Source organism: Centrocercus urophasianus, unplaced genomic scaffold (genome assembly GCF_019232065.1).
Source record: "Centrocercus urophasianus isolate 14NV4802_14NV808 unplaced genomic scaffold, USGS_Curo_1.0 seq_15, whole genome shotgun sequence".
In the NCBI taxonomy this organism is placed as follows: domain Eukaryota; kingdom Metazoa; phylum Chordata; class Aves; order Galliformes; family Phasianidae; genus Centrocercus; species Centrocercus urophasianus.
In genome coordinates, this window is record NW_024884697.1 from 41242814 (window position 1) to 41260942 (window position 18129).

The 18129-nt window shown below is 46.4% G+C and overlaps 1 protein-coding gene across 1 annotated transcript; it reads right to left on the bottom strand.

Annotated features, from left to right (window-relative positions):
* Positions 1 to 1512: 1512 nt before the first annotated feature.
* On the bottom strand, positions 1513 to 5823 carry DUSP6 (dual specificity phosphatase 6). Its single transcript, XM_042815808.1, has 3 exons — positions 5238 to 5823; positions 4370 to 4807; positions 1513 to 3016 (listed from the first exon to the last, which is right to left on the bottom strand). The coding sequence occupies exons 1-3, from the start codon at positions 5638 to 5640 to the stop codon at positions 2709 to 2711; spliced, it is 1149 nt and encodes a 382-aa protein (XP_042671742.1). The 5' UTR covers positions 5641 to 5823; the 3' UTR covers positions 1513 to 2708.
* Between the last annotated feature and the right edge of the window lie 12306 nt (positions 5824 to 18129).

Consider the following 18129-nt stretch of genomic DNA (forward strand, 5'->3'; position numbering starts at 1 on the left):
TTACCTCCTCACCTTAGAGGCTACCTAGTCACAATTAACATTTGCAATCCATTAGCCGGAAATATTTGCTGGGCACAAACAGCTGAGGCATTGCGAGCTGATCCGAACAGGGAGGGTGTGCAGGGAGCCTGACACTTGCTGAATGAGAGAGGCCCGGCTGCGCTCAACAGGTTCAGCTCACAGGGTGACCCTGCCCGGCTTCCTGCTATTCAGATGTGTTACTTCCCCTTTGTGGTAATGGCCTGTGGCAGCTGGCCAGAAAACACTATTAATTTCAGAAGTGGCCTGACAACAAACCCACAGCGAAGCGAAAGGAAGCGGCGGCGAGGCCATCTGTTGACTTCAGCAGAACAGTAGGGACGCAGCTATGTAGGTTTCTACAAGGAAAGCAGATTAATAATCCACAAAGAGGAAACTGGCTAAAATTATCCGCAGACCATATTAAAAAAAAAAAAAAAAAAAAAAACAGAGTCACTTGAGCTGCAGCTGGACAGGAAATTGCTAGAGCTGCTTGCAAATCTCCACTTTGAACAGAGCAGCACAGGGAATGCCAAGAACGGAAACCGTTCAAAACTGGATTAGCACAAGCCAAGTTTAACTGCAACCTACTTCTACTTTCACAGTTTATGCACTCAATCTAGGCCACTACTGCATGAGACACTGACTCACTTTTTTCCCATGTTTTGATGCCTTTCATTTCACACACTCACAGTTGCTAAAATTACATGGGATATGCTCCGGCTGCCCAGAACCGTGCAGAACTTTCAGCTGTGGCCCAGCCCCAGGGCCTTCCATCTCCCCTGCCCCACATGTGGACCCTGGCACCTTGGGGCACTGGTCCTGGGGGTCAATGAGTCACTACAAGACGTTTTGCAACTGCAGTTAGCCCCTCTTTTCCCTCCCACAGAGACAGGGCTGCTCAGAGGGGCCAAAGAGGATCTGAGGTGACCATGGGTATATAGGGATGCTTCCTCCATGCCTTCACCTGCTAAGCTGCAGCAGTCTGACACAGACAAATAAACATGGACTGACAGCAGACATTGATGGGGCTCTGGAAATGAATTTCTGCCATACAGATAAAGGGATGGCAGTCCCACCTCCTGTCATCTGCAATGGAGCTGCCCTCACTTGTAAATAAATGGAAGAAACAAGCTGCTGTAAAAAAAACACCAGCTCCTTGTTCTAAAAGTGATCCCTGTGCCCTAGGGCCAGGTGCATCTCCGGGGCAGCAGAGAGGTGTTGGGATGTTTTGATTAACCTAAAGGCCTCCAGAAGCCTTCACCAAAAGGAGGCAAGGACCGAGCCCATGCACTTTGTTCATTTAGGGACTGGAGGACTGAATGGCAAAGCAAGGCCTTATTGTCTCAGGAGCTGTACAAAAGCTGAAAACAATTACCTTTAAGCAGAACCATATGTGCATGTGCCATTCAACCCCACCCACACAGAGGGACCAGGGAGAACAAACCAGCTCGGTTCTCAATAGCCAAAAATAGTTATTTATTTATTAATAATTTAAGGTTTTACATTCTTACAATAAATTCCATCTTAAAACTTTTACACCATGAATTAGACTCTCCCTTATTGGCAACCGTGTGCAGGTTCACTGTGCGTACACACAGGTACAAATGCTCGCACATACTTCCAGTTTTATACAAAAAAAAAAAAAAAAAAGACGCAAATATTGCATTTGAGGTGAAGCTCCCTGAAGAATTTGTACAGAGGTAATGCACTGTTTAGTACATCTGAAAGTTCTAAAAAGTGATCAAAAATCTTTCGCATTCAAAGACAAATCTCCTCCCAGATGATCTATTTACAAAAGGTAAGGCAAAAAACAAAATTAATTTAATTTAAAATATATATATACCATGTGGAAACTACATCAAGAATGTGAAGGAAAAAAAAAAAAATCACCACAAGAAAAATATATGAAGGAAGAGATTGTACTTGTTCACTAACATGACTTGCAAACTTCGCAAACTTCTCACCATTGCCATTTCTCCCCATGGAAAGCTTGTCTCAACTGAACAGTAGGATTGAGCTTGCTGCAAATATGTTCTTTGCCATAATTAAAACAAACAAACAAACAAACAAAGCAGAATTTATGAAGAGAACAAAAACTTAGGCGTCCCTTGGATTGATTTCTTGAATACATATGAATTTAAAAAAGAAAACAACAAAAAAAAAAAAAAAAACACCTGAAAATCGACTTAAGATTAAATATTTACATTGATCAAGTAGAACACTACCGAGCTCCTGGCAAACAAACACTCCAAGTACACTATGCTGAAATCTCTTTCTTTGGCTCCTCTAAATTAAAAAGTGACAAACAAAACATAACCAGTCTTCACTGAAGACAGAACCTATGTCACAGATCCAGAAGCACAGAGGGAAGCGGGGCAGTCCCAGTCCCGGGAAACACGTGCACGGCCCATCCAGCCCCACTGTTCCCCTCTGCAGTCCTTGGAGCTGGCCAGCGGGATGTGGCCACCTGCGCCCAGCCTCCATGGCCTCCCAGAGCTCCTCGCCTTCCCTCCCGCCGCAATAGCCGGTTCCGTGCCGCGTGACCCTTTCTAGCCTGCGCCGGCTGCTGCTCTGCAGTGCCACAGGCCAGAAAATAGAGAAAGCTGTGTTTTCTTTCTTCACTGCCAAAGAGAAACCAGTGAGGAATGATCCCATGGAACGGACAGGAGAAGGGAAGCTGCGAGAGCTCACGTGGACTGCAGGGAGTCCACCTGGAAGACATTCTGGTTGGCAGGGGTGGTGAAGTAGAGCTGCTGGTTGGGCACTCGGTTGTCACAGGGGCTGCTCAGCCCCAGGGTCCGCTCAAAGTCCAGCAGCTGACCCATGAAGTTGAAGTTGGGTGAAATGTTGGACTTCTTCATCTTGACGATGTCGTAGGCATCGTTCATGGACAGGTTGAGCTTCTGCATGAGGTAGGCCACCGTCACTGTGACTGAGCGGCTGATCCCCGCTAAGCAGTGCACCAGGACTCCACAATTCTTCCCCCGTGCTTCATCTGTGCACAAAGAGGCAGAGAAGGACACATCAGACAGGGGCTCGGAAAACGATCTCACAACACAAATAAGATTAGCATCGGGTAAACAGAAAAGGCCGTTCTGATCTCAGCGGCAGTACCACGCAAGAGTTAACTTCACCGGCTTAAAACCAGGACAAGAGGCGAATCCCCCCCAAGTGCATGTACAGGAGCCCAAAAGCTGAGGAAACGAAGAATGAGACAAAGGCAGTACGCCACATGACACTGCTTTAAAGTCGGCTTTAAAAGACACTCTTGCGCTTGGAGATTTGCTTTAAATTCCTAGTCCCCTTGCCCCAGCATGGAAATCCTGCAATATGTCACTGAATGCCTTTTATACAGACCAGCAGACTGCAAAGGTCTATTAAATTATTCCCCAACTGTTGTGCAGCTAACAATGGAGGTATTCAGGCATTTTAAAAGAATGAGGGAAGTCACAGGGGACAGCCCATTAGGAGGAACAGGATGTCAACATTGGTTGAAAATGGGTTCCTTTGTAATAGGAAATGCATTACAATGCCTGGAGATTAGTTTCTTTGTGGCTTCCAGCCCACATTTCTTCCTGCTGGGCTCAGATTACCTACATTCTCCACTATTACCGGTATCATTCAACCGGATTACAGCACAGCTTCCCAACAGATAATGCGGTGCTCACCCCACCGCACCCCGATGTCAGCCCTCCCCCAGCAGAGGGGGAGGCGAACGCGACGCCTCGAGCCCACGGGAACGCGTTCCCAGAGCCAGCGGATAGCGGCACAGGGCCGGGGCACCGCGCCCGAGAGGTAGATCATTATTACCGTGGGATTTAATTAAAGCCCTGACTATACATTTGCCAGGGATGCCGGTTATGAGTAACTTGCATTTAAAAGCTAAAGTTAGCTCGCCAGAACGTTTCTTTTCATTATGCTGCTCTCCAGTAACCTCAAGAAAGGAAAGGAAAAAAAAAAAACCCAACAAAAGACGCATAAGCCACCACTAGCTCGGGGCTCATTTGCCTTATCCCTCTCCCCTAAGAGGAGATTTAAAAATAACCCCATCCTGCACACTACTCAGTCCCCAGCTTCACTCAGTGAGGAATTCCCAGCACCAGGCCAGGTATGCAGCTGCAGCCTGCACATGGCACGCTTCTCCTCAATAAACCTTCACTCCTTAAGCCGGCTTTAAATAAATAAATAAATAAATAAAAATTAAAAGATCAGAAAGTGGAGCATCATCCCCCAGAGACTGCGAGAAACGCTGCTACCGCTTCTCACCCGAAATCTGTTTGATTTCTGAGAAAGAAATGGGGGGTTCTGCTGCTCGCCACGGAGCTGCTGGCCAAGAGCGGGGTCTCACCTATGAAGGAGATGGCCTCGGGGAAGAACTGAGACAGGTTTTGGCTCCAGTGGTCTGAGATGGGGATCTGCTTGTACTTGAACTCGCCGGCGTTTTCAAAGAGATTGGGCAGGTTGGGGGTAACATTCAAGATGTATTTTATGCCAAACTCTTCTAAAACGTCCAGATTCGTGGAGTCCTTGGCACAGCCCAAGTAGAGGTAGGGTAAGATCTCCACGGGGAAGGAAGGCTGGTTGGTGGAGAGCGGGCTGCCATCCGAGTCGGTGGCACTATTCGGGTCTCTGTCAATGTCAGACTCGATGTCCGATGAGGAATCGGAGCTGATTCGGAGGCCTCCCAGGCCCAGGACGGGGAGAGGAGGGGAGCTGCTGCTACACGAGCTATCTAGGTTCGTTTCGCAGTGCAGGGCAAACTCGGCCTGGAACTTGCTGAAGCCACCTAGGAGGAAAGCAAGGGGGAAAAAAATCGCAACCTGATTGATATATATATCATGGCAAGCCTGGGAGAGCTCAGTCTGCAAAGGGACATCTGTTTCCCCACCTCCTCGAGTCTCGGGAAAAAAAAGGAAAACGCCACACTGTCGGCAGACGGACTGACCCAAATGAAGGTTTAGCGAAATCTCCCGCTGCTGCGCGGGGCTCAGAGCGCCCGGGATTACAGCCCGGAGCCGCTCCGCGCTGCGGGGCGCTGTGCGGACGGTAGTCCGCTTGTCCGCCCGTCCGACCTTCTCGCTCCCCGTCGCAGCCCTCCAGCCCCCGGGGCCCCTTTAAACAAAGCGGGGAGAGAGAAAAGCCCCTGCCCGGGCTGTCAGCGCGCAGTGCCCGGGCCCTCCCGGTCCCTTCTGATAGAACCGTAGAATCTCGCTCACCTTCCAGATAGAACGCCTTGCAGCCCTCGTCTTTGAGACGCTTGAGCAGCAGCCCCAGCACGGACTCGCCGCCCGTGTTCTCGTTCCAGTCGCGGCTGTGCTCGTCGTACAGAACCACCGTATCGGTGCCGCACCGGCGGGCGAAGCGCTCCCGGTCCTCCTCGCTGCTGGCGACCAGGGCGCGCAGGGGCAGGTTGCCCTTCTGCAGACGCCGCAGCATGATGCCGGGGATGGCCACGTTGATGGCCGACTCGATGTGGGACGACTCGTACAACTCCTGAGGTCGGCAGTCCATCAGCAGCAGCCGGTCGTTGCCCATCTCCAGCTGTTCGTTCAGCCACGCCACGGATTTACTAATCGCCATTTCCGACGCGAAAGGGACGGGTCTGAACGTATCTAGCATGAGGAAGGACGGGGTGCGCGGAGCGGGCTTGGGAAGCGCCCCTCTCTCTCACAGGGGCGTGCGGTCGGGCTGCGGCCCCGCAACTCCGCACAACTTATCTCCCCCCGCCCCGGGGAAGTGAATCACGCAGCCCCCCCCGCGCCTCCCCCGCGCCGGGCGGCGGAGCCACGGGAGGGAGCAGCGGCTGCGTGTGTGTGTGTGTGTGTGTGTGTGTGTGTGCGCGCGCGGCTCCGCGTGCGTGCGCCGCTGCCTGCTGCCCGCTCTCCTCTTTTTCTTTTTCTTTTTTTTTTTTTTTGTCAATGAATCCCTGAATGAACCTGCCTAATCGCAGCTGCAGCCAGAGCCCTTGGGCTTTTCCTCCGCCCCGAGTGAATGAAATCCAATTAGCGTGCCTCCGAGCAGGGCTGCCCGGCTCGGCGCAGCGCGGGGCCGCTCCCTCCCTCCCGCCCACCCCGGTGCCGGCGCTGCCCGGAGCGCTCTCCTCTCACCCAGCGGCTCTCAATGGGCACGGTCGCGCCGCGCTCAATGGAGACATTCTGCGGCGCAGCCAATGGGGGCGCGCGGAAGGGGTTGTTGCCGCGGCGACGGGCCGGCTGGAACAGGTTGTGTTGATGAATTGTTAATGAGTTTGTCATTCACAAAAACGGAAAGGAATTTCCGCTCCGGATAAGCCGAGTGCAAACAAGCGGCTGCCGCGGCGGGTGGGGGCGGCGGGGGCAGGTGAGGGGGCGCGGCCCGGTGCGGCTCTGCCGCTGCTCCGCGGGGCTCCGGCGGCACCTTCCTGCCCCCCCCCCCGCGCCCCTTCCCTCAGCCTCACGTCCCCCCCCCAACCGCCGCTCCGAGCCGGGGCGCTGTGAAGGGGGGGGGGATTCCATTGTCACGAGGGGCGGGCTGCCGGCCCTGTCCTCAGCTGATCCCCGCGCAGGGTGAGCTCCCTGCTCCCTCCCGGCTTCCTCCCGGCTTCCGCGGCCCCGTCCCCGCGCCGTGCCGCCCCTCGGCCGTCCGCGAACGCGGTCCCGGCGCCCCCCAGCCTGCCGCAGCCAGCGGAAGGACGCCGGGGCACGGCGGAGCGGCGCCGGGGGCTGAGCGGGGCGGGGTGCGCCCGGGAGCGGCGCGGGGGTAAGTGAAAAACCAGCAGCGAGAATAACCTGGGAGAAGCCCGGCTTGGACGCTAATCCCGCTGCCGGCGTCTGCGCGGGGGTAACGTCGTTCCGCGGGGGCTGATCCTGCTCGCTCGGCGGCCCCGCGCTGCCGGTACGCATGATGCTGATGGGACGTGGCACCCAGGTGGCCCTGCAGCGGGGCTGTGACAGGACCCGTGCTGCCCGGATGAAAGGCTGGAAAGCGTTCTGTAAAGCTTGTCCTGCTCCTGAGCGCTGTCGGTGCTCAGCACAGCATCAGAGCGAAGTAGAACTCTGCTTTCGTTATTACTATCTTTATTATTATGATTCCCCCTTTCTGCTATATTTTGGCCTTCTCACCCACGTAAGGGTTAGGGCATGATGGCCAACTCTTTGGAGCTGGCATGGTAAAAATTATAGGTCTATCTAGAAAACAAACAGGAGTGATACCAAGTGATGGCCCTGGAGATGGAGGTGGAGACAGTTATAGTATAATACTGTGGCAAGTCCCAGCAAGCTTAATGCAATGATAAAATACAATTTGCTCTTTGTCGTCCATGTTGTTATTAATTGACGTTGTTCCCTGGGTTTACAGTGTGCATTGATTCCTTTTTTTTAAAAAAAAAAAAAACAACACAGACAAGATTATTTGCATTTCAGAGTTTGGATTTGAAAACAGTGGAAAAAGAAAAAGAAACAAATTATCATCTCAATTAAAACATACATATATATGTATTTCTATGAAATGCTTCCACGTTCATATAAGGTAAACTTGCATCTTTGACGACTAAAATATTTTAGGAAGAAAATATGTTGTGTTTGTCATCTTCGGGGCATTTTCAGTGACGTTTTATGGCAGTAGTTTAAAATAAAATTCTTAGTCATTCAGCATTTTAACTGAAAGATATGTGTTATGCAAGCAGTTTATCAAACCCATTGAGCTACCTGCCTAGTAGTAATGCAGCAATAAATAGTGATAGCGTTTAAGGCCATTTTCATCATTACTACTGTCAGATCTGATTGAAATACTATGAACGTTAAGGTTAAATATATGAAGGCAATAAATATTGATATGAAGGATGCTCAAGAGAGTTGTGTTTCCCAAATGGATCTGGGGGCAGACTTGTTATGATGATGGCTACTGCCAGCTCATTGCATGGCAACAGTTTGAGGGTGGCATTTGCAGAGCTGGGAGCCAGACAGGAGATTCTGCGCTGCGCTGGAGTTGAACACGTGCAATAAAAGGGACACCCTCTGTGCCAGGACCTCCCTCAGCACCCACCAGCTGAACATGACTGGGGGAGAGTGAAAGCTATATTGTGCTTTGCTATCTTTGTGTTCACATGCATGCATGCCCTTGCTTTTTCTGTCTGAACCACTTTATGCTGTCAGTTGCTGAGGATGTGCAGGAGTGGACCATGCCACCATGTGGTGCTTTATTAAGGACCAGATCTATGGCCCAAGCATCACCAGGTCACTTATCTTTCAGCTTCCAGAAGGTTTTATAGCGTACCTCAGCAGTAAGAAGAGCTTGTTCCTGTTCACCATTGTTATTCCAGTTAAGGCAGAGGCAGCTTTTGAACCCTGCGATGTTCATCTCTGGCTAGTTCAGGTTTGTTTGCTTGTTTTTTCTTTTTATACCTCCCTGGCTGTGAATGAAACCTCCTCATCCCACTTCAAAGCATTTTCATCACAAAAGGCCTATCTGGCTGACCTTTTGACTGTAGATGGTGCAGAAGAGAGTAGAAAATGGAGTTCAGCATTGCTTAGCTGGTTCCTCGTGTTCTTCCCTGTAACAAGAACCCCTGAGTTTGGCAGATGGACTTTCTACACAGTGTAATAGGAGAGAGAAGCACCAAAAAAAGGCAGATACCTAAGACATTTTGAAACTGGGCCAACTGGGCCACTGCGAGCCACTTCACAACTTGGGACACTGAGATAGTGAGGCAGAGGTATCTTCAGGGGGCTTAGTGCCGGTGAGGTTTCTTCTTGAACTGGGAAGAAAGGATGGGAAAGTGTTTTCATAAGTGCTTTCTTCCTCTAAAGATGCAGGTTCACAGCTCTTTTCCACTTGACCTGGAACAGAATTTGACTGTAGCCTGTCTTCTTATGAGGGGAAAAAAAAAAAAAAAAAGGGAGGAAAAAGAAACGGGAAAGGCTTTTCTGTTCCTTTGATCCAACCTTTCCCATGTGGCAGAAATAAGTATTTATGAAAGCAGGAGCCCCAGCCTTGGTTTTCCACCTTCCCACTGATGGTCTGAATCAAAGTGGCAGGTAGGGAACCTCTGTCTCAGGGCTGTTTTATGTTGGTGAAGTAAATGCAGAGGTTGCCCAATGGAGGAGGCCAAGGAGCATGAAACGTGCTGGCATCAGGGCTTTGGTTGAGATGGAACTCAGCTCAGTGCTGGTGCGCAGGTGCTTGGGAAGTGTAATGGGAACATATTTCTCTACTGACAGCTCAAAGTTAGCCATGAATTTTGAGGATCACGACTGTCAGCCTTGACTGAACAGGCCTCTGTGATGGCAGGCATTCAGCTTTTGATGCTAAAAGCTAGACATCCACTCATCAACTAGTTCTTTCTCTTAATGGGTGCCTAACTTAGAGCCTGTGAGCCTCACCTCTGGGTTTAGATGTGAATCCTTCTCTCAGTTCCTTTTAATTTCAGTAGAAGTGAGAATTAACTGTCTGTGTTGGTTTGTGTGAATTATCTATTTGGAAATAGAAACACACCAATCATCCCAGACGAAACCCACCACAAAATGCAGCGTGTATGGTGTCAGTACTTTCTGCGCAGGGTGCTGTAAAGGGAGAACAAAGTGCCCTGTGAAGCATGTTGCTGTCTTATGTAAAGCACAAACAATTTATGGAAATAGTATTTCACCGATAATTCAATGTCCAATTATTCACATCTAGAATAATTCCTCAAAGTCAGAGAAATAAAACACTGAATGGCTCCATTTAGGAAATCCTTTTGACTCAAATGCTTTCCTTGAAACAGCAAATAGCTGGATGACCTCAAGCCCATATTTAATTGTGCCTCGTAATAAAGTAATATAATTAGCAATTACTTTGGAATGACTTTAATATACTTAACAGCTACTATGGAAATGCACTTATTCGGGCGGCTTTGTTTTCTCTTGACTTCTGTTAGTACAAAATAGACTCTTGTCTTAATGGAGCTCATACCTGAGTTCCCCAAATTTTTCCTCAGGGCACGCAGAGTGAACAGGCTTGTTTCACAGCAGATCTATAATAGCTATAAGGCTCTCTGTTCTTAGAGAATGTAACTAAGCCTACAGGAGGGCAAGAAAGGCAACACAAAGCATGCATGCAGTGTGGTGGCTGGGCACACAGGCCAGCACTCTGCTCATTTTTTTCTTTTTTTTTTCCTCCTTTTTTTTTTTTTTTTTTTTTTTTTTTCCCAGTACTACTTGCTAGCACCAGTTTTGGTGGTATTCACCTGTGTATCACTTGTAGTCATTCACATTCTGCTGGCAACAGAAATGTGGAACAGGTGGGCAGCTCTGTCTTAAAAATAATAGACTTGAACAGAAGGCTGTATGGGCATACTTTTCTTACAAATAATTACATGTTAATTGGAAAGCTTTCAAATAAAAAATGAACTGTACAAAGGAAGCAAAAAGGAGAAGCAGACTAAGCTTCAAGAGGAGTAATAGAACAGTGATTGAATGAAAAGACTGATATTCCCTTAAGTTTAGTGGCAGAGAATAAATCAATAAATTAGCTTGCATGTTGGAAACCAGATTTGTATAATTCTGTTACCTCTGATGAGGAAAACAGCAATCCCTTTTCATAATTCCCAGTCTGTGGTGCAGGAATATCATGTGGTTTGCATAGAGACAACTATGTGCTTATTTTATTTCCCTGCCAATGCCAAAGAGCTCGGCCGTGTCCAAAGTCTGTTCCCTTGCTTTGCATTCTGGTGTCTGTATCTCTGACACTGCCTGCTATTCAGGCAATGCTATACCAGGCACGCACATCACCACAGATGAGGTGGCTGAGAAAATGCTGTAATCTTTTTAGTGAAGCCCATTTTGATGTGCTCAGAAGGGCTTACGAGGCAGTAGCACGTGGGCTTACCTGGGGAGGAAATAGTGCCATCGCTGGAGCATGTCACTGCACTAACCCTGTCCCATTTTCCTCCAGTTCACTCATCCCGCAGGGAACCAAACCTGACAGTGTGAGGCAAGTGTAGAAAGCAACTCTGTTCCCAGTGCTGCACATTTATTTTCCTCTGCACTTGCAAGGTCCCCTGATCCCACATCCCTCTCTAGTTACTCACTTTAACCATGGGAATAAAACCTGCCCCTGGGATAGCTGAAGGCTTGCTCTAGGCATCATCAAGCCGTGTCTCTGTACGGTGCAGTTTAAATCAGCTGTGCAGGGAGCAGAGCAAGGGCAGCAAATTATGTAAGAAAAAAAGATCTTCATCCTGGCACAGGCATATTCAGGGAAAGAATTGTAGCACAGCTATCTCATGTTCTGGTTCCAAAGAGAGGCAATTAGGAATCTAACCCAGGCATGAACAATTCAATTTCTGCTGCCTGGTTTTTATATGGTCCCTGGAAAGTGGTCTGGGGATCTGCTGGAGCCGAGCATGCAGTTTGGCTCCAGGATATCACAGGAGTAGGGAAGTGGACAGACACATGTCCTGGTACCTGCAGCACCTGCTTAGCACGACTGCTTTGCTCTTCCACGGTGTAACCCCCGTGGGGACCTCTCATGGGCAAGGCAGGACCTGCACCAAGTGCAGTAAATGTACTGACCAAACTTACTGTCTGACCTAGGTGCTAAAATGTTCTACTCAGTTAAAAAAAAGAGATCAAATCACACACTGAATTTGAAGCACCAGTGGCATCACTAGTGGGAACAGCCAAGCTTTCTGGTTCAGTTGGTTCAGTTTGATACACTTTGCCATGCTCCCAACCCATACATATAAACAGGTAGTGGGAGATGAAAGGAAAACTGCCAAATTACAGTGATTTCAAGGAGACACCACACCTCCTAATTCTCTATTTAATTTATTTTTTCTGGAAGCTTGAGAGACCTTTGTTGGTGCAAGAAGGAAACCCACAGAAATAGTTTGGTGTATATAGAACAAATGGGGAAAGGCTAATGCCCTAACCACAGAACAGCATTTAACATGTCTGGGATAGTATTGAGTTGTGCGTGTTAGTAGAAAAATACATATTTAAGGTGTACTATCCTTTTAAAAGGCATATATCTCAAAGTATGGGTGTAGTTGGGCATAGTAGTTATTTCTGCATCTTTGATTCAGTGCTTAAGAGCTTTGCAGTACACAACACAACCTGGGTGCGTACAAGTGTAATTTCTGCCAGTGTTGACTTGAGAATTTGCTGTTGTTTATCCTGGCTTTACTATGCTTAGATATTTATGAGGTCTCTACGGTAGAACTGTCCAACCTAAACACCAGGTTGTCACTTGGTATGCCGTGGCATGATGATCACAGTGCTTTTTGTGGTCACAGTTTATGTTACTCATTTGGTGCACTGGTGTCATCAGCATACCAGAAAAGGTAAATTAGATTCAGTTATTACTTACTCCGAGTTGTTTTGTAGTATAGCTGTGAAGTACCATTTTCCCAAAGTTTCCTATTCTGGCTAGAGTGTGCAGATAAATCTCTCTTTGAGTGTTGACAAGAGGTTGGTGTAGAGATGTCCAATACCCCTGTGCTTTCCAGGGATGTATTGAAGCCTCTCTGCTTTCTCATAGTGCTTTTCTTCAGAATCTTTTATAAAAGTTAGTTACTTCTTTCGTTTTCTTTCGGTTCCATTTTCCACCAATCTGCTTCATTTCATGTAGCAACCGTATCAGATTGAAGAAGTCAAGCATTTCTGGATCACATCAGAATTGTAATGGGCGAGATACCAAATACGATTGAAGCATGCAGAAAACAAGGATGAAGATTCATCAGTAGCCTGCTTCCATTCCAGTTGGCCCCACAGCATTGCCCTTCTTGGCTGCTTCCTCCATGATGGGTGGCCAGGATCCTAAAGAAGGAGATGATCCCTTTTTTTCCCCAAGCGAACTGTAACTTTACTGAATCAGGGAAATCACACTAGAATTACGCTGGGGATGATGTATCTTAGGTGGTTGGGTCCTCAGATACGTAGAGGAACACTCAGTGAGTCAGCCCTGCAATTTTTGGTGGAGTAGGTCTATTCCGGTGTGTGGGTGTTCGCAGAACAATTACGTAAGTGCCAGGGTAGCAAGGAACTTTTGACATTTCTGGCAGCTTAACTGAGTTCTTTTCAGTCAAAAATATTCTAATTGTTGCTCTCTTGCATTAAACACACATCATTGCCTTAAATGGATTTGGAGGGGTTGGGGCATTTTTTGAAGCATCAGTTGTCAGGGCAAGATATTGGAGCAGTTTTATTCTTGAGAAAACAGGAGATTTTTCACAGTTACGGTGAGACGAACATTTGTGAGAACTGTTTTAAATCATATAAGAGGGTGCGAAAGTTGCCATGCCATATGCCTGGAATTTACTATGTTAGAGCTAATTGCTGCCACCGAATGTAAGGGCCTGTCAGCTTTTTCATCATCACACCCACCTCAACACCTTTTTTTTACATTTTATTTTAAGGGTGTGTTTTTTTTGTTTTGTTGTTTTTTGTTTTTTTTTTTTAACTTTTTTGCCTACATAGTTTTTGGGCCGCAGAATGATAGTGCAACCTCCATGCTAACTCCTGACATGTCTTACATCCTATATTCAAGGTGAATAGGTTAGGCAAGGTTAGGCACCCCACTGACATGTGGCAGATTAAGTTTCAAGGCAACTGCTCTTCTAAATATATTACACAGGGAAACAAGGAAAACTGGTTTGTCTCCCAAGAGCAAGATACCTAAATTAGTCAGGCTAAATCAGTGTCCAAGTGACATTTTCAGGGAAGATTTCTCTTGAAAGATCAAGTAGAAAAGAAACAAAACCTGTATAACTGTAATTTTAACTTTATCTTGATCCAAGCTGTGCCTTTATGACCAAAAACCTCCCATAAAACCAGCCAATTAATTTTTTTTTTTCTTGGTTAAGTATTAAATCTTTCAAGTGATCATGACCTTGAAACACTGTCTGTTCTTCTACATGATACCATAACGAGGCAAGTCATAAATCTGAATGGTACTGGGCATCCAGCTGACATGCCTGAGTGATCAACCAGGAAAACAACATCAGTCTGTGGCTGCTAGTCAAGGAAAGAACTGTAGGAAGTTTTTCACCTGAAAAAGTAGATTTCCTGGAGTCAGCCCCAGGAAGGGCTATGTTACTTGCTCTTTGGGAATGGAGGCAGATCAGGATCCATGTGTAGGTGCTTGCATACACTGGCATTGTTAGCAAATCCTTACGTAGATTGGAAGACAGTGAGATGAGTGAGGAATCACTGAGGTAACCTGTGTTCCTTGAGTTCCAACTAATTTATTTTTGGACAGCAATTTTCCCAATTAGTGAGGACAACTTAAGTGTGGATTTCTAGCTTACTAATGTATACTTCACGCCAGCTCAGACTCTTAGCATAAGGTGGTTCATGTTATCACTTGCCTCTGATATTAGCAGACTCAAAGTTTGAATCTGCTATTGCTGCAATTGTCCAACTGCTTCTCCAAAAATTGGAAAATCTGGAGATCTGCAGTGTGAATCTGTAGCCTTATATCGTTCACAGCCTGGTGGACTGAAGGGATTCATTGTTCTGATGTGGGCAGGAGGAACTGCTTAAATCCAATGAGCAAAAACAAAGGGACTTTCAGTGCCTCATATTTCCTCTCCAGGATCTGTGCAAAGTAAATAAAGGAACTAAGTCTTCTGCAGTGAGTGCTCAGGATGAGAGCAATCTTCACTATAGTCCAGTGCTTTCAACTGCCACCCGTGTCAATTCAGGTAGTTACTCAGAGAAAATTGGAGGCAAATAAACATGAGTTCTTGCATACCATAGCTCTCTGCTGAGAGAGCTCACTGATAAAATTTGTCTCTCTTAGGTTCAGATGCAGACTAATTATTTTAAAATAATTGCTCCCACTCCTTTGAGACTCATTGAGAACGCACGCAATGCCTCTGCTACATCAGGTGGGCACAAACTCTTACTCTGCGCAGGGGGAGGTCACCTACCTGCATTGCTGAGCTTCTAAGCACTGACAGCCAGGGCAGGGCACCTCAGTGTACAACAGGACATTTTCTTTGAAGGATTTTGTTAGCTGGACTTTTTTTTTTTTTTTTTTTTCTGAAAATCCTCAAAAATAAATGTGTGAAGGCTACGTTATTAATCATTAAAGCTTAGAGATATACTGGTATGGGAAAACGCTGATTACAATCTTCTAATTGTCAGATGCAAATCTGCCACTCTCCACTGAGGAAGTATCACTCGATTCAATCACTTGCCTGCTCTTTGTCTCAGCTGAGTAAGATGATCAGTATTCTCAAGCTACCAACTGGACTGGAAACAAATAGAGCAGCAGATATTCCGGTTCTAGTTGGTAGACAATTGTAGGCAAATTGACCCAATTCTCTTCATTTATATGTTCCATAATAAATAACAACTGTAACATTAAAGTAGTAGCAAGGAACAATAGCAAAATTCACAATTACAATAACAGCGGTCTGTGCAGCAAAACCCATTTTAAATGGCAGCGCCTCACCTCCCCATGAGTGGTATTAAAGCAGTTTTTTTTAAGATCAGCTGACATAATAAGGGCATCAGCAGTGCCTGGGATAGGACCCAGGATGTTGATTGTCTATTTTCTTTTATAAGCATAGTTCACATTGATTTTGCAACTGAGTCACTGCAAAAATATATTGCTTTAGAAGGCAGATGAGGCCAAAATTACAGAGAAATTAACCAAAAGCTTTTTATTCTCAGGGCTTGGAATCGATCAGGGGCGCTGATAATCCATTAAGCTGCATTCAGTGCATCTCTTTTAGAAAGATGGAGAAAATGAACTTCTGACCATAGAGAACAGAGATGAGATGGGGAAGACATGCTGGGAGGATCAGGTCCAGCTCTGGCACAGTGAGGCCCAAGCAGGGGTTACAAGGTGACCCCAACGCTTTCCCTACATCAGTCTCTGTCATGTAGGTCTGTGCAGCTCCATCCCTGTGCTTCTTATCCGACTCTTTCAGAGATTTCCTCCAAGGGTTTTCTTAGCACAAGATCTGTGTTCTTCTGAAATTTCTCATATGTTTTCAGGGTTTTCGTAAGAACATGTGGCCAGCATTTTCTATGGAGTGGCCCTCAGGCCAGGGTGAATTTTACCTTCCAAGAATTGGGGGTTTTAACTGACACAATCCAAAGATCATGTCAAAGAACTTTTTTTTTGCCCTGCTGTCAGTGACATTTGCAAGTGATGGAAAACTATCCATATGGCTTAGCAGACTAATTCCACTCCCCCACAAGTAGTGACTTAGAGGAAGAAAGAAATATGCATCCTGATCATCTGTTTTGTAACAGGATATTTATCTCAAGCTTTCAAGAATTTCATTATTATTGAGGAGGAGGGGAACGGGCACTAAGGCAGAATCTGTAATAGATTATTGATGCTGGGATGTGAGTAGGTATTAGGGCAGGAAACCTGCCTGAGCCCTGCTGTTACCCACAGAGAGGGGCTGTGGGCCCATGATAACACAGGGAAGAGGAAGAGGAAGAAGAAGAGGCATTCTTACCATAGTCAGTTTGGAGTCCAAGAAGAATAAATGAGTTTTGAAAAAGTCTGAGGTTCCTAAGAAAAGGAGGGAGGGGAACATCTCTAATGAGTAGGAAGAGAGGACTGTTTAGGATGGAGACCAGGGACAAGGCTGTAAATCCATTTCTGCAGACACATCTGGGAAAGTTCACTCTGTTGTGCTGCATAGAGATTGAGTCTCAGCTCTGTGCCTCTAGTCCAGTTAAAGCAAACGGCTTAACTGACCCGCACCATCCCAGTGTCTGTGGCCATCTGGAAATAACCTCATTTGAACTTCGGTTCTGAACTAAGGTACATTAAAATTACAAAGCTCTTTGCTTCCAGTCTGGACTTCCAGGGTTGGTATTAATAGCTTTGGTGAACTGTAGTCCATTGATTTAAAGCACCTGTGCTTCTGCAAGTCAGGACTTCATCAATTTTTTTATCACTTACACAGGAAGAGTGCTGGGCTTAATGCTATTTATCCAGCTGGACATATTGACTTTGACTTAGGAGATCAAAGCATTTGGGTTAGGGATTGTGTAACATCTTCGTATAAGAACTGTCAGGGGTAAATTTACCAAAGGCTGAAGCTTTGATTGATGATCATTTTGCAGGAGTGTTCAGCATAAGGAAGTACATAATAGACTGTTTCTTTTGATGGACCTGCAAGCCACAACACCTTTAAATATACATATTTTGAAACACATTTCATCACCTCCTGGAACATAACAGCACACAAAAGAACTCTGGAAGGCACCTTTGAAAGTGAGTTTTCCTGATGTGAATAGATGCCCACAAAGAGGTGGCCCAAGACCCCTTAGGATGTGGGAGCCAGTAAGGAGAATGCATTAGTTGTCTTTTTTTATTATTTGCTGTTTGTAATAGCAGTACTCCCCAGCGGATAGGAGGCTGGAAAATGCGAGCTCCAGAGCTCACACTTTTTTCAGTTCTCTGTTTCTCAGTTCTCTGCTCCAGAGCAGCAACACAAGCTGGCATACAGAGTGAGACCTTCCTCTTGGGAGAGGTGAAAGAGACTGGACTTCTAGTCCCAGCTTAGGGAAAGGCATGCCACCTTCTGTGGAATTATTTTCCCCATCTATTAATACATGAAGGGTGCGAAATATGCTTGTTAAACACTCAAACATTTTTTTTATCACGAATCATTGATTGTTTACTCACATCTAACTCTTAAAATGCATGTTACTGGCCACCAGCTTGGAAGTGGGACTAGCTAAGAGGTGCTAGCTGCCCTCCCATGATCAAGAATATTTTCTACCAAAAGGCTAATTTTCTATCTCTGTTCCAAAGTAAGCCATGCAGGATACCTGTCACAGCCTTACTGTAATTTAAAAAACAGCAATCCCCTCATCACAGGAGGTGTTGGCTACATGGATGCACTCTTGTTAGTTGCCCTTGCTACAGTTATAGGAGGCATGTACAGAATTAAAACAAATGGAATATGGCAGAGAATTGTCTGAGCTTTTCTCTCAGCATTAAATTTAAAGCCAACAAGCTATATAGGATTAAACTAGCATTATTACTGGCCATTCATGGGTTTTAGAGCCACGTAGAACACTGTCTCCATCCCTGGAGGTATTCAAGAAATGTTTAGATGTTATACTGAGGAACATAGTTAAGTGGGAAATATTGGTGATAGGTAAATGGTTGGAC